The sequence below is a fragment of the Gigantopelta aegis genome, chromosome 6 (assembly GCF_016097555.1).
Source record: "Gigantopelta aegis isolate Gae_Host chromosome 6, Gae_host_genome, whole genome shotgun sequence".
Lineage (NCBI taxonomy): Eukaryota > Metazoa > Mollusca > Gastropoda > Neomphalida > Peltospiridae > Gigantopelta > Gigantopelta aegis.
The window spans coordinates 49,442,594-49,460,181 of record NC_054704.1 but is presented as its reverse complement, the minus strand read 5'-3'; the positions used below and the strand labels follow the sequence as shown (position 1 = coordinate 49,460,181).

General features: G+C 33.1%; 1 protein-coding gene across 1 annotated transcript in view; it reads right to left on the bottom strand.

The window, feature by feature from the left end:
- Positions 1-5,939: 5,939 nt before the first annotated feature.
- LOC121374591 (receptor-type tyrosine-protein phosphatase epsilon-like) overlaps positions 5,940-17,588 on the bottom strand; it is a 43,851-nt gene continuing 32,202 nt past the window's right edge. Inside the window, exons 12-22 of the mRNA XM_041501697.1 lie at positions 17,433-17,530; positions 16,847-16,969; positions 16,335-16,480; positions 15,156-15,291; positions 13,333-13,473; positions 12,137-12,208; positions 11,570-11,704; positions 10,913-11,026; positions 10,223-10,371; positions 8,012-8,147; positions 5,940-7,206 (exon numbers count right to left, since the gene is read on the bottom strand). Coding sequence (XP_041357631.1) covers positions 7,135-7,206; positions 8,012-8,147; positions 10,223-10,371; positions 10,913-11,026; positions 11,570-11,704; positions 12,137-12,208; positions 13,333-13,473; positions 15,156-15,291; positions 16,335-16,480; positions 16,847-16,969; positions 17,433-17,530 — 1,322 coding nt within the window. The 3' untranslated portion in view covers positions 5,940-7,134. The remainder of the gene's footprint in view (positions 7,207-8,011; positions 8,148-10,222; positions 10,372-10,912; positions 11,027-11,569; positions 11,705-12,136; positions 12,209-13,332; positions 13,474-15,155; positions 15,292-16,334; positions 16,481-16,846; positions 16,970-17,432; positions 17,531-17,588) is intronic.

Here is a 17,588-nt window from a genome sequence, read left to right as displayed (position 1 = left end):
CTTGAAACGAATTTTATATAAGATTTTATGTTGAAATTAGTTTCCGGCATACTTTGTAATTCACCCTAATCATTTCGTATAACCTTGGCATAATCCCGAATGTTTTCAATTTCTTTTCAAATCACTGGCATGATTTTGCAAGTAAGGTTTTGATTGGTTGAATGAAAGGTCAACTGGACATGAGCTCCAGCGAGGTGCTGTTATATCCATAGGTAATAGTAATTAACCAGTTGAGCTAATTTTAATTAGATTGCACGTGCAAACCGCATACGTTGGACGCATAAAAGGCACAGATTGATTGTTGCATAAGTCAGAGGGAGAGAGCATCAGAAATGCTGATTGATGGAATTTGGCAACAACGGGTGGCTAGAATTTTCAAGTGCACCTTTCAACAAGTTCAAGGTTGAATGAGCGATATAACCTGACTGGGAGTGTTCGTGACCGTCTTCGATCAGGCAAACTTCCGGTTACAACTCAGAGACAAGACAGACAGATAACGAGAAACTATCAATTGTAAGGTATACAGCATCTTATTCCAACTGCGATTTAATGTAATTGGAGTTATTTGCCTCCCTTGACGTCCTATCATGTTTCTGGCACCTGTTACAGCTAATAAGAAGCGATTACGTTGATGGTTTCTCCTTATTTGTCTTGTCTCCAGTTGTAACAGGAAGTTGGCCTGGACCCCGTTCCACGAAGCGATCTTAGCCCTAAGATTACCTTAGTCGCATAGTTACCCTATGCACTTAAGTTGATCTTAGGGCTAAGATCACTTCGTGGAACAGGACCCTGGTCCCTCTGATCATTGCTGAGTTGTGGCAGTGTTTCACACTGACTTGTCCAACAATCAATATGCGCCTTTTGTGCGCTCAACGTATGCGGTTTGCACGTACAAAGTATTGTGAACATACTGTATACATTTTCAGGTTTATACCAAATTCTGAGTTTTCACATTTTGTGTTAATTGCATGAAAAGATCCTCGTTATAAACTCGGAAACCCACGTTGACATGCGGGAATACATCTCAGCAAGTTATAGTAATACACTGCGTTGCATAGGCCGCATTGCAAATTCAAACAATAAAAATGATTAAAAACAAAACAATAACAACTGTATGATCGACAGAATGAAAAAGATTGACAGAAATAATGTTCCACAGTAATTAATCGACCTTCCTTGAAATTGTCAAAATCGAGAATGACACCCCACGCAGATGTACGGGAAAACTGCGTGATGCACGTGAAAACTATGGAATGTGTTTCGATGTGTTGATAAACAGACCAGAACGTTCTTTACTAGGATGTCTGTGGTCAAAACGTATGTTCGGTCTAATAGTTGATATTAAAGGGACATTCCTGAGTTTGTTGCATTGTAAGATACCCTCCCGCCCCGGAATCGGCAACTGGCGATGTCAGAGGCTGAATCCGGGGTGGGCGTGCCTGAACCCTTGTGGATAGGGGCACGTAAATATAGTTGCCCATTGCCCATTGTAAGATGTTTCCGACTAATAAAATATTTGTACGATTAAACTTACATATTAAATATATTTTCTTGTTTATAATCTCAGTGTCTTTATAGTCAATGTGTTTCTGGTCGTCTTAATATTTGTAAGAAACCCAAACTGGAATTTGTCTTCAAATAATTTCGCACGTACGACAAAAACAATATTTTAGGAAATAAGATGAAATTTAACCTAATACAAATATTAGAACGATTAAAAACACATTTAATATACAGTCACTAATATTTCATGCAGAAAAATATATTTGATATGGAATTACAATCGTTAAAAAATCTCTTTTAAAAAGTGCAGCAAACTCGGGTTCCTCTACTTTTTTTGAAATATATATATATATATATATATATATATATATATGTGTATGTGTATGTGTATGTGTATGTGTATGTGTATGTGTATGTGTATATGTATATGTATATGTATATATATATATATATATATATATATATATATATATATATATTCCCTGAACCTTTATTACTGTGCGTATCAATGTCAAATACATGCAGTGTACATTTCCATCAGATTCGGAGGATATGAGACTGGTGCCTGTACACAACCCAAGTCTGTGGAGTTGACTCTACGTCTGCTGGTAGCTTGTCCAGTGGTGTGTGTTTTCATCGCCCTTCTGTTTCTTTGGCGCCATCCAATAGATGAGAAGAAACGTCAGCAGATCAGACAGGACATTCTTAACATGATGCGAGCTTATTATTATTATTTATTCCACTTTCCCTTTTCCTTTCTCTCCTTTGAATTTCATCTCATTTCTTCCCAATCTGGCAACTCCTCCTATCTTTCAACTTCCTTCGTTGTCCACCTCCACATCCCAATCCTTGTCTCTCCAACCGCGATAGGTGCGACATGATGTCGCATTGTCCATCCAGCAATAACTTAAGAGTTTTGTTAAGTAGTTCCTTAAAGATTTCAATTTGACGAGAAGATGAAAATAGTTGCATTGAAGATTTTGTTAACTGGTAGAAAAAACCCAACTTAATTTCTTAACTCAATATGTAAACCGTTTGGACCTCTTACAGTCTGATATTCTGTAATCAGCAAGATTGCATACCCCCCAAAAATCAAGTGAACCCTTTCTTTGATTATGAAATCTCCATTATGATAATTAACATTTCACAAAGTTATTCAAAACACGAATGGCCATCAAATTTAATTATAATTTTATGTCATGATGGCCTTGTTTATGCAGAACAAATTCCACTAAACATTTAAATAAATAAAATTTCAAAAATCGTTTTAGAAAGACCATTCTGTTATTGATCGTTTTAATATTATATTGTTTCAGAATTAAATTAGAACCCAAGACAGAGACAGAAGTTTAACCAGAATTGGAAAAAAGCTACCAGAGCATCGTGTGTGCATCAAATACTGAATTTTAAAAACAAAGAGACTGGGGTTTTTTTTCAAAAAGAAAACAAACAAACAAACAAACAAACAAAAAGAAAAAAAAGAAGGAAAAAAGAACAAGATACATTTGGATCAAGTGTTTCAATAAAGTCTACTTTCTGTATGGAAGTTTAGAATAAAAGAGGGTTTCATGAAACACACAGTTTAGAATAAAAAGAGGGTTTCATGAAACACACAGTTTAGAATAAAAGAGGGTTTCATGAAACACACAGTTTAGAATAAAAGAGGGTTTCATGAAACACACAGTTTAGAATAAAAGAGGGTTTCATGAAACACAGACTTTCTTGTATGAGATTATAAATGATTTAGGGAGTTTAAAAAACAAACACTGTGATCAGCCTGATCATCCTCTTACTTGGACCAAACTTGTCTTCATTTGCTAATATCGCCTGTCTATCTGTACAAGAAGACTTTATAATATTTATCATAAGAATATACAATGTACACAACAATATTAATTTTATTTATCATCTATTTCACTACTCTTTAATAAAACTTGCATGACTATAGGATTTTATAATTATGCTTTGGTGAAACCGAGTGTTTTTTTAACAATCATTTTAACAATAATTTTTAACTAGATTTTGAAAAGTAGAATACTAATGTTACACTTAATATTGCCGGTGTGTGTGTGTGTGTGTGTGTGTGTGTGTGTGTGTGTGTGTGTGTGTGCGTGCGCGCATGTGTCATGGCCGGTCCCAAGCTCGGATGAGAAGGAGGGTTAAGCGTGGGGCTAGCACCCCAATCTCGTACAAAAAAATCCTCTTGCTTCAGAAACATCAACAGTGCGTGTGTGTGTGTGTGCGTTTTACAGTATATGATGAAATGAACAATATTTTGTCCAGATGAACTACTATAAAGATCACCATGTTTTTACAACCACTTGCCTATAAAGATAAACCAAATTGGTGTCTGTATTTCAATGTACACAATGCCACTTGTTTGAGTAGCGCAAAAATAAAATAAATAATATGGTCCAAGTAGGGTTGATTGTGGGGCTAGCACCCTCACCTCATAAAAATTCCACTTGCTACAGAAACATCTACAGCAGTATCCCCCCCCCCCTCTCTCTCTCTCTCTCTCTCTCTCTCTCTCTCTCTCTCTCAAAGTGAAACTAATTATTTTCATAAGTGTACATGAGTAACACTTCATGGTAATTTGTATTACACATTTTATTTGAATTATGAGATAACAAGCATTCTGAAAGTACTGCTAAAGTCCCCTACCCGACCTAACATATTTTCGTATCTCCTAAATTCAAGTGCCATAAACACTGTGAAAAATGGGTAAATCGCCATGAAAGTCAAACTTGACCCATAACAGAACATGATAAAGCTAAACACAAAATGTCATCTCAGTATCTTCAGGCATTGTAAAAACAAGTCCGGAAAATAAATTTTCATATTCCTAAGTTAAAGGGCTACAACTTTGTTAAAATGGATAAATCGTCATGAAAGTTAAAATACGAGATCTGTATCAAGACATTGTGGAAAAAACATCCGGAAACTATGTGGGACAGACGGACTGACATACGGACAGACAGACTGAAGGACGGATGTCGAACTTATAGTCCCATCCAGTTGGACAGGTAGGGGACTAATAACTATAAACATTTTTACAAATTATTTATATAGATGATATTATTTACTGTAAATCAAGTTACAAACAGCCTAAATATCAGTTTACTGAATGAAATCATATCATGAAGATATTTACAGATCAGTGTTGCATATATTAATATTATTTTTCATACATTTTAATGCAATATTATAATCTAATACAGGTAACAATCATTTTTAATATGAGATACACAAATTAGCAAACAGTAGGCCTACGTACATAATTATAAATTCATAAAAGTACACCTTGGCTTAACATATTTCACAAAAACATTTCATGTGTTGGTTACCCAGCTTTAAAGGTAGGGTCAACTCAAACAAGAGCCTTATGTGTTGGAAAGATGCATACCCGGACCACCAACACATACTGACACTTTAACAAATGAAAAACGCGTAATTTTAGAGTTAATAAAAAAACATGATTATTCCTGCTAACTGGGGGCACCATTTTGTTTCGTTTTTGTGACGACCGGTGGTATAGCTTGGGGCGAAGTGACGTCAGCTCGGTCCATTTTCTCTATGCACAGTGTAAACAAACGCTCTAATTTACGATAAGGCGTTTCGCTTTCAACAACCTGATTTGTAAAACAACACAAATGACTTGATAGTATAATAAACTATTTAACTAAATATATTTTAATTTGCATCAATAGAACGCAATGGAGTTATAGTATTTTTCTTTTTTTTAAATCCAAAGAAAAATTGCATATTATTAGGCCTATTGGTAGGGTACGTTCGAGCAAAAACGACCACTCACGATACCCAAGTGATACTTTTCTTTTCTTTGGGACGACGTAATTGGTCAGTTTTGTGATTTTAGATGGGAAAGTCTACTTAATCAAGGGTTTTACAGAATTACTTACAGTAATAAAGCAGGGCGGCTGATAATGCCCATTACGACTGAAGGGGTATCCGTACGGTTACCATACAATACCCTGTGATCTTAATAAAAGAGGCACGTCTTTTTAGTGTGTCTAGACACAGTGTCTGGGGACCGTCTAAATATACACCTGTCAATCAGGAACCACAGGTACAGGCCACGGAAAGAAAAGACCAATTAACCAAGAAAACAGTCCGATTATTATTTCAGTACATGGATTAATTTATGTACGAAACATAATACAGTTATTTCAACACTTTGACAATGGTGGTTTATTTTGTATTGAAAAATAATATATAATTAAATTGTTGCTGGCTTACTGGGATGGCTATTATTACAGAACATTGCCATGCATTCGCAAAAATCAGGCATGTTTTGTTTCTTCAGTTCGAAGTCTAATTCCTGACGTGACACGTTAGGTATTACGCAACCACCAGCTCGCCAGGGGGCGTATTCACTGGGATGGTACAAAATGGCTGCGCCCGTTATATATAATAGCCATCACATTTAACCGTTTTATTAATTAACTATACGATTATACTTGCTGATATTAAGTAATAATGTGCATTATATATAGTTGAATATGCATACCAGGCCAAATGCCTTAATTGTCCCCTCCTTTAAATTCACGTCAACTGCCAATTGGTTATGTATTGTTCCATTCGATTCTAAAATTAAAAGCATCATCAGAACATTTTTAACAAACTTCAGTGTATTTCCAAAATGTTCTTAAATTAATTTTTGTTTACATCAATATAGTACAGAACCATTGTAAAAGTCTGTTAGGGTTAGATAACTCACCACTTACACAACTTATACATGGATCAGAACAATCGCTTACCAAAGTAGAAATCATGTGAACATACTTCCAGTTACCAATACCTAATATATATTTTTTTAATATTATCCCCTGCAGTTTTGACCTTTGGATCTGACATCATAGTTATGAATTAAATGTTCAGCCATGTGCAATCATGAGCATTTCTCATTCAATCAGTGTTCTACAAGTGATATGTCAATAGCCATTCTGAATGTGCTAACAAACATCCATGTATTTCCAAAATCTTCTCAAATGATTTTTTTTGACATCAGTGTAGTACAGAACCATAGTAAAAGCCTGTTAGGGTTAGATAACTCACCAGTTACACAAATTATTCATAGATCAGAACAATCGCTTACCAAAGTAAAACATAATGTGAACCTACTTCCAGTTACCTAATAATTTGTTTTTAATGTTATCCCCTGCAGTTTTGACATCATAGTTATGAATTCAAATGTTCACCCATGTGCAACGTTATCATCCATCTGGTACAATGAATCACAGGATCAAATCCCTTCTGTAGAAACTTTGAGCATTTCTCATTCAACCAGTGTTCTGAATGTGCTAACTGAATAGAGTTGCCTGTATGGAGAACATTTTTCTTTTCTTGTATCCTTTATGATATGTAACATTTGCTCATTTTACAAACTGTCCATTGAATCTGCATTCAGGTTTCACACAAACAAGCTGCCGATAAATAAAGAAGCCCGACAAATATCTGCAACCTTTACATAACAAAATCAGAAACAAATTACAGTAAAGCTTCATCCATGGAATCTCTCTGTAGACAATGATACACTGGCACAGATTCTCTAGCCATTCACTGACTTTGGTATTTCTGTTATATAATAGTCTAAACGTATTATATCAGGTATCAGATATTGGCATAGATGCTGTTGGTGTTATCTGTAAACAAGGCCATGCGATAGCAGTAGTTGATTATATCCTGCAAAACAAAACATTTTAAAATTTAATATAATTATTACATACATAGATATATCTATGTAACCTTTGGTTAACTGGAGATAAAAAAAAGAGTTTGTTTTGACACCACTAGAGCACATTGATTAATTAATCATCGGCTATTGAATGTCAAACATTTGGTAATTCTGACACATAGTCATCAGAGGAAACCCGCTACATTTTTATTAATGCAGCAAGGGATTTATTATATGTACTTTCTCACAGATAGAAAAACACATATCACGGCCTTTGACCAGTTGTGGTGCACTGATTGGAACTGGAGATAAAGTCTTTAATTATCCATAGATTGTAAATATTTTATAACACTGTTACAATGATCTTATACCCAGCTCTGTGGCATCCGATATAACCTTTACCGATAAGTTGCATGGAACAACCTGTGTGTCTGAAGGTGAAAAATAGATCATGAATAGAAAAAAGAAAAATTACAGGGCCATAGAGAAATAATCAACCAGGTGATAAATTGTTGTGTTCAAAAGGAACAGTTGTAAAATTTACTTTTTAAACTAGAGTCCCCCTTCTAAAAGCAAATCTTAATTAGTGGTATAAACCTCATCACTTTTCCAGATCTGGTATCTCAAAGGCCATGGTCTTTGTGAAAAAGTGAATATAAATGATTATGTTTTGTTGGTAGGTTTTTGCTCTCTTACATAAACTCATTTACATCTAACAGTCAGGGCATCAGAGTTAAATGCCATTAATCGAATTCTTGAACCCTTGTTGAATATAAGCATAAAACACTTTTTTTATCATTATCATCATATCACCTTAGATATTGTTGTCTTTGGCAGGTGTTTGAGTACTCTCCTGGCATTGTTGATGACTTCCACATCTCCAGTCATTGCAATACCTTGGAGGACGTTGAACAAAATACAAAATAGTCCAGGATCAACACAGGTACTACTGAAATTAAAACACAAATAAATATTTCAGTCTAGTATAAAGAACACCCCTTCATATTTCATTCCTTGACGTGGTGAGGGGACGTGTGTCTTAGTGACCCAGAGAGCTATGCCAGGTGGAGCTTTGGTGTTTGTTAGGGACACTCAAGCTGGACTGGTCAATGGGTATAGCCTAGACTGATATGGACTAAAGGTGAGGTAACCTAACAGAAACCTCGAGTGCTGAAGTTAGAGGTATTAGGCCGCACGGCACACTCTAATAGACCACAATACCATGCATCAACAGCTATTATGTATAAAGAACATATCTGAAGACCGGTTTTCTGTTCATTCATATTCAGAGATTATTACTTTGTGTGTGTATATATATATATATATAGATATATATATATACTATATATATATATACACATGTATATATATATATATATATATATATATATATAATATATATATATATATATATATATATATATACATATACCTATACATATACATATACATATATATATAATATATATATATATATATTATACCGTTTACTACTTAAAGTTTCACGTTACCTGATGATCGCTCATAGCATGAAACTTTAAGTAGTAACAAAAAGTGTAACGGTATATATATTTATACTGGTTCCCCGAGAGGTAGAGCACTATACCAGCCCACCAGGAAGAATACTGTATTGTATATATAACAGCTATATATATATATATATATGTGGACACTGATACATGTGGCGGTAAAGGCATAACTATCTGTACTAAAATCATTTAGGATATCTGAAATGAAAATTCAGAAATCAGACAGGACGCCCATTTCAGTTGTAAATCTGTTTTTGTAGCTACATTCTGGATATGTGATTTTTTGTCTTCTAATTTTGACTCCCCTTCTCAGCAGGAAACCTATTTCATATAAAAATATTTTCTTTTTACTAAGTTTGGAGTGATACAACCCAAACAATACTGTATGAAAATCCCAAACTTATGTGTAAAAATGGACATAACGTAAATTATGAATAAAAAAGAACATAACATAAATAGCAGAGGGAATTATAATTAATCTTCTGATGATAGCAGAGATACTTATAATCTTCTAATAATAACAGAGAGAATTACAATCTGATAATAGCAGATAATTACAATCTCCTGATAACAGCAGAGAGAATTACAATCTCCTGCTAATAGCAGATACTTATAATCTCCTGATAATAGTAGAGATAATTACAATCTGATAATAGCAGAGATAATTACAATCTCCTGATAATAGCAGATAATTACAATCTCCTGATAATAGCAGTTAATTACAATCTCCTGATAATAACAGAGAGAATTATAATTTCCCGATAATAGCAGAGAGAATTACAATCTCCTGCTAATAGCAGAGAGAATTACAATCTCCTGCTAATAGCAGAGAGAATGATAATCTCCTGGTAATAGCAGAGATAATTACAATCTCTTTATAATAGCAGAGAGAATTATAATAGCCTGGTAATAGCACACAATTACAATCTCCTGGTAATAGCAGAGAGAATTATAATATCCTGGTAAAATCAGATAATTACAACCTTCTGATAATAGCAGAGAGAATTACAATCTCCTGATAATAGCAGAGAGAATTACAATATCCTGATAATAGCAGAGAGAATTACAATCTCACGATAATAGCTGAGAGAATTACAATCTGGTAATAACAGATAATTACAATCTCGTGGTAATATGAGAGAGAATGATAATATCCTGGTAATAGCAGAAATAATTATAATCTCCTGGTAATAGCAGAAATAATTACAATCTCCTGGTAACAGCAGAAATAATTACAATCTCCTGGTAACAGCAGAAATAATTACAATCTCCTGGTAACAGCAGAAATAACTATAATCTCCTGGTAACAGCAGAAATAACTACAATCTCCTGGTAATAGCAGAAATAATTACAATCTCCTGGTAATAGCAGAAAGAATTACAATATCCTGATAATAACTGATGAAGGCGGTGTGGTGCCGCCAAAACGTAGAGAGAAAGTTGTACCGAAAGTAATTTATGTAAATATATTTTTAAATGTTATAACCACTACAGACCTTTGAAGAACCAACACAGGATGCTGTGATACAAGCTGATCTTGCCTTGCCATGTCCATGACATTAATCACAGTAATCATGTCAGAATTAGGAAGACTTCCAGACCAATTATACAAGGTATACAACTGCAAATTTCGAATCTCGTTTTCCTGTGGAGAGAAAAAACAAATATAATTTTTACTAACTTTAACTCAAATTTTCGTTAAACTAACCAGTAAAACAATTTAAAAATTCACATGTAATGATTTTTCATCACTAGTGCTACCTTTTAGTGAATTAGACATGCTCAAGACATCAACATTTTGCTGGTTGGGTAGAAAAAGTTTCAAACCTGGTTTTATTGTGTCTTATGGTGCTTTAGTTTCCTTAGTAGACATCATCTTATACTTAGCTTGCATAAATAGCATACCAATTTGTCTGTTTTAGAATTAATTAAAAAAAATCATTGATGCCAATTATAAAATAAAAATATACTGCCGAAGCAGGTTTCTTTTTTCATGCTCTAGACTATATTTTACATCATCATATTTTGACAGTCATAGATTACTAGTAAACCGGGAAATCGTTAAACAACCATTCCTTGCCTTCCATATAGTTTGTAGGAATATAACAAGGATTATCTTTATTTAAACGTGCTTCAAACAAAGACATTCTTATACTTAAGTGCTACTTATTCACACTAATACATACCTTTTCAACTTGAGCTTTCGTCACCGTCAGCTCACCTGGCACGTTTTCTGTGTTGAGTTCAGTAAATTCAAAATTCTTTGAATTCTTACTAGAAAGTGGCAAATCATTTGATTCCTACAAGAATTTACAAAATATTTAAAATGACAACAAACGTGTAGGTATCACAAGCGCATGTGCAGGAAACTGTGCAGAGGGTCTGGACTGTGATTTAGAGGGGCAGGGTAATAACATATATTATACAAAATATAATCTGATTGCGGCAGGAGAGTGGGGGGTTCTTCCCTCCAAAACCCCCTCTGCACATGCACCTGTATCAGCATTAGTTAATCTTAATCAATAATTCACACTAATACTGACAAATAAAATATATGTGAAATTATAACAAACTGTTTAGATTACTCAACCTCCTGTATCCTCTCTGTATTTCAGCATAAATATTAAAATGATAAGACACGTTAATGGCTTCATGTTATATGGTCAGACCTCTCTGAGACTAAAATAGGTCAGGGCCACTTCAGGATTTTGAATCTTTTGACCTTATTACAAACTGAGAACCCTTTTAAGAATGATTCTCATACTAAATGGTCACCTTGCACAACTTCTAAATTGCCATATGTATCGGTAATAATTGGTAGTACTTTAATACAGTATGCCTACCTTTAAACTGGCTACAAGGTGTATGACAGTGGAGCAGTGATAGTCAAATAATATGTTCCAAACAGTCTCATCATCTATACTAGCATCGTCCAATGACTCGCAGTATACAATTATTCCTGACAGAAGTTGCTGAGACTGAAATATTAGAAGAACAGAAAAAAATCATTAGTTAAGATAACATGTAACACAAGACTAAAGACAAAATATTTTTAATAACAAAATAACTCAAGAAAAAAAATAGTGCATTTTTATTAACAATTTATAAATTATACCACAAAATCAAATCTCTATTTAAAAAACAATAATAAGCATGTCATGTGCAGTCAATGTTATATGACAATAAAAATAAGATTATTATTAAAATATATTATATTTTGTGAAATAAGGTAACATTTTAACGTAAGTGATGGCTACATATTTGGTGTTAATTTTATTTTAGTTATATTTTTCTTATAGGGTTAATAAAATTATAGAAAAATTATAGTCTTTTAAACCGATACCATCCAATTTTTTTATTGTCATAAATATATTAAAATTGTGACAAGTATGTTGATTATGAAATTATACTTGCTGGTGTTTGAATTGCTTTACATGGTGCGAATGCTCCATGAACAATAACGTTATAGCATTCTTCTTTCCCTGAAAAAAACATACACATTTTACACTCTAATTTAAAAACAATACTTACATATTGTACATGTAAAATACACATATAACAATATACATGTATTTGCTTTTAACACAACTAAGGTGTGTACGAAATCTTTATAAATTAAAAAAAATTAAAAAATGTAACCTGTCAATGAAGGCCACAGTTTGAATGTGCTGTTTAAAGACTCTTTTTCTTAATATGACTAAGATGTGTACGAAATCTTTATAAATTAAAATACCAAAATAATGTTACCTTTTAATGAAGGCCACAGTTTGAGTGTGCTGTTTAAAAAGACTCTTTTCTTAACATGACCAAGATGTGTACGAAATCTTTATAAATTAAAATACCAAAATAATTTTACCTGTTAATGAAGGCCACAAACAGTTTGAGGGTTCTGTTTAAAAATGAACTCAGCACAGTAACACAGGGTCTTCTCCAGCTGAACTAAAAGGGACACTTTTAAATACTTTCTTTTTGTTACCAATCCCACTGGAAACATCCCTGCGATCCCACTTCAAACATTCAAATACAAATATATATGTAAACAGATATATATTTTTTAAATTCTAACATAAATCAAATGTTTTATATAGTATTGAAGACCTACAAAACTTACTGTGTGTTTTGGCCTCATTAATCAGTGCCTGCAAGCATAATACAGAAAATTACATTTATAACCTGAAACAATTTTCATTGATAATCAAACATGCTTTGATGGAGTTTGTAACAATGTGTAATTTATTGAAAGGCACATACAAAGTGCTCATAATAATAAGTTTGGCTAATACAAATATTTTTTAAAAGAAAATTAGGTAGCTTGGTATCAAGCTAAATTGTAATTTTGAAATGCTTCCACGGTGAAAAATATTGAACACAATGTGCCCCAAAATAAAAAACTTCTCATATAATGTAATACTTATAAAACATATAAAATACAGATGAAATAGATAATTGTAACATCATTTTCAGGGAAATACATTAATAAGTAATTAAAACATATTAACATTTTGGCAAATTGTTTAACCATTTTCATAATAAAAACCATGCAGACTTGATAGCGAAATATATAGCTGTGTTTCATTTGGACGTTAGCATAGATTAGTGTTAAGACCTGACTCAGTTCTTCCAAGGACTTGGATCCAATCTTAAAACTGTCTGGTGAGTAGGTCTCTTTCAGCTGTTGACGACTCATGATTGTATTACCATAGGAAAAGGCTTCAAGTAATGCTTCATATATAAAGGTGTACTGTTCCTGAAAACAATCATTAGGAAATATTAAACATAATATTGGTAGTTAGAGATAAACATAATCAGGCCTAGTTGCTGGTAAAAATTATGCTAAAGAACAATTTCTAAAACTCAAAACATCATGAGCTCTCAAGATTACAAAGGTTCAGATAACAAAGTTCGACTGTAGTATATATTTAAAGATTAAATTTTAAGCATAAAAAAGGAAATGGATTCAGCAACAATAGTTTTATATACTGAATACGTATATAATGAGTATAAAATATCATCTGTTGTATTCGATGTAAATCCTATACATTTCAACTATGGATTTGATGGTTGTATGCTGTGCTCACGAGGAGTGCCACTGGTGGGGCAGGATATGCTCACCTTTATCAAACACCTGATATCAACACTGTTTTACAATGATTCATGAGTGCATGCCAAAACAGCTGTATATATTCCATTGAGCTCTATCCTGTCCACATTTTGGGTTTTCTAAGCTACTCTTGGGAGTGGCAGTCCTCTTATAGGCGGTGCAGGAAGGATGAAACATCCTGTTATGATCTCCTAGGGGAGTGGCTTTCTTACTAAGGAAGCAATCATGCCTAACATTCTTTGAACTCTACCAGGGGATACAGTTTTGTCATTCACATTTGACACTAATTCAAATGAATGAATGAATGAATGAATGTTAATTAATGAATGAATGAATTAATTAACATTTAACCATACCGCAGCATGAAAAATAACTAGGCCAAGAAAGGTACGTATATAGAGGCATGGGTTTTTTAATCCAGATACCGACTCCAAACCCTGAGTGAGTGCTCCGCAAGGCTCAATGGGTAGGTGTAAACCACTTGCACCGACCAGTGATCCATAACTGGTTCAACAAAGGCCATGGTTTGTGCTATCCTGCCTGTGGGAAGTGCAAATAAAAGATCCCTTGCTGCCTGTCGTAAAAGAGTAGCCTATGTGGCGACAGCGGGTTTCCTCTCAAAATCTGTGTGGTCCTTAACCATATGCCTGACGCCATATAACCGTAAATAAAATGTGTTGAGTGCGTCGTTAAATAAAACATTTTCTTTTTTTCTTTCTATTTTGCCAAATGCCCATTGTACAGAGATACCGCAATTATGAGTCTTAATGTGTTGGACAATGTTTAAATATTTGTTTTGTCATCTTTCTGCTCATAAATAAAAGAACTAAAAAACCCCACACTATTGCAATGGAAGTAAATTTTAATGTTATGGATGTAAATAATTTATTACTTTTATAGATATAAATATTCAATACTAACCCCAGCTGTAGTGGCAGAACTCATAACGGGTGCCACAGGTGTGGAAGGATATGCTCACCTTTAGCGAACACCTGATAACAGTGATTCATGAGTGCATTTCATCACAGGTGTACTTATTTCAATGAGCTCTGCCCTGAGCTAGTTTTGAAGTAGTAAACTAATCTGAATGGCAGACCTCTTTGTGGCGGTGCGAGTAGGATGAAAGCTCCAGTAAAGGATCTAGAAGAAGTGGCTGTCCTATAGATAAGGCACTAGATAAAGATTCATGAAATCAACCATTATTTTGCCAAATGCCCCTTGATGACGTATTACGGTTTTGTCGTTCAGATTTAATACAGATAACAGAGACAATACTTAACTGTTTTTAAATATAGTATATTCCTAAATGCATATTTTTTAATACTTACCACTGTCTGTATCATATTTTTCCTTTCACCTCTTAGCTGAGTGACAAAACGTTTGACATCAACCTTTCCAGTTTTCTGACCTTCATCGATTAAGGTGTCAATTGATATGTAAGAACCTGTTCTACCAATTCCTGCACTGCAAACATATTAATACAGATAATATTATTATTATTTCTTTCTGTAATAATAAATCTGGGTCTCTGTCCATAAAACCTAAATATAGACTGCACTCAAGATCAAGTCCAGACTCGGTAGCCATACAAATTGCATGTCCAGACTTTTTGTATTATAAGGTAAGATTTTAAAAGATTTACAAGCATGGGGCCGTGTAATAATTTAACTTTTTTATTTATTCACAGCACTCGAACCTCTTTTTTTTCATCACTTTGTTTTCCATAACACAACTCATAAACAATATGGATTACCTCCACAATGTGTTGGGCTACCCTAATATAAAATCCTGGCTATACCAAAGATGCATAGTTGTGTTTGTAAAGTGGTGGCAAAACATCTGTATTTAACACCTTTGGATGGAATATTTATATTTTAAAACAAATATGTCATGTATGTTTGTTCTTGAGAGATTTCTAATAATATTATTTGTTCCAGGAACTTACTATTCATTGAATAAATAGCTAGGTTATTATACGAGCTTGTGTGTGGTATTGATTTTATGAAACAAGTGTTAGGATTCTTGTTTTGGTCGAACGAGGGCAATACATGAATCCTAACTGAGTTTCTAAATCAGTACAATCCACGCGAGTTTAATAATTTCATTATTATCCTTAGTATCCATAATATTATTTTGTTATGAATAAGAAGGATCGGGTCAAGACGTTTCAAATGTAACAGAGAAGCAACGTTATGTTATGTCTTTACTTCCCAAAATTACGTCATTCATTGGTCATGTGAAATCGTTACGAAACACGTGTATCGTACTGGTTATATTTTCCTGTAAATCTCGAACTATGTGGACAATAAAATTAAATAACTTGGCTTTATATGTATTATGCATTCCAGTAGAAAAATGTGTACTCATCTTAATATTAGAGTATCTTTTATAAGCTAAATTACACAATACTTTACTATACAAATTATATAAGTACAATGTTCATTTATTTTTGTTAAAGAATTATTGCTCTGATTTCCTTTATTCCACATATGTATATCTTTACCGACCTGCAGTGAACAAGCATGGGACCACTTCTGGATTTGTCCCAAGATTTGACAAGCCACATAAATTCAATGAGATTCATAGTATCTGGGGTCCCATGATCAGGCCAAGAGGTGAAATGAAACTGCTTTATCATTCTCTCTTCATTTGTCTGTAATATATATATATATTTATATATATATATATATATAAACATTTTGTGTCTCGAGTACAACCTGTTATGGTAGTATTTAATACAACATTTCAAATCACAATTCCATATATTAACACATTATTTAAAATTTGAGGTACATGCACATTGATCATTTTCAAAATAAATATCATATTCTACAGTCCTCATTAAACATTAAAAAAATACAGTTTATCACAATATATATATATTGAAAAACCTTCAATAAGGAACAAACATGTAAAATATCAACAAGTGATATAAAAAAGCACATTTAAAAATAAAAATAAATACTGCATGAAATTACTAATTAAATTTGACATCTAATCAAATAATGCTTAAAAATACCTTTTTATGAATTGTCTTAAGGAGACGCATTGTGTAAAAAGTTTTCTTTATTTGTTCATCCAAGGTCACCTTGATATCACCATACTCCCGCATTGTCTCTGGCCAGTATTGAAAACATTTTTCCTATAACAAATAATCAATCACTAAGAGCAAAAAAAAAACATATGATGTACTCAAAAGACATAAAGGATCAACCATGTGTAAACTGATAATTTGAGAAAGGGTGTCACGAAGACTTAAAATTAATTAAAATTAATGATGGTATGAATAATATTTTTTTCTCAAAGAGGTGTGTAAACAAAAGTTTTCAAAACCCGCAAGCTTAAGAAAATGAAAAAAATGGATGGATATTACATAAAGTGCTACAAGTAGTACAGGCATTGTAAAGAAAATACTTCATAATAAGTAAATTAATGAAATACATCACAGAATATGTTTAAAAGTTATGGTATAATTGTGTTTTGTTTTTACTATTGCTTGAAATAATGTGAAATTGAGTTTTCTTGTTATTTCAACAAACATAAAAATGTAGTAACTGGATAAAAATTATTTTAAAACGTAAATTAAAATTATTTCAATATTTTACCTTGCCTTTTTCAACCAGGTTTGTAAGAATAACAATGGTATGACAGCCTTCTTGCCAAATCATTCTCCAAAAATCCAACAAAGTTATATCCTTTGGTGCTACAGGTTAAAAAAAACCAATCAATCAGTCAACCAAACAATCAATCAATACTGTTTC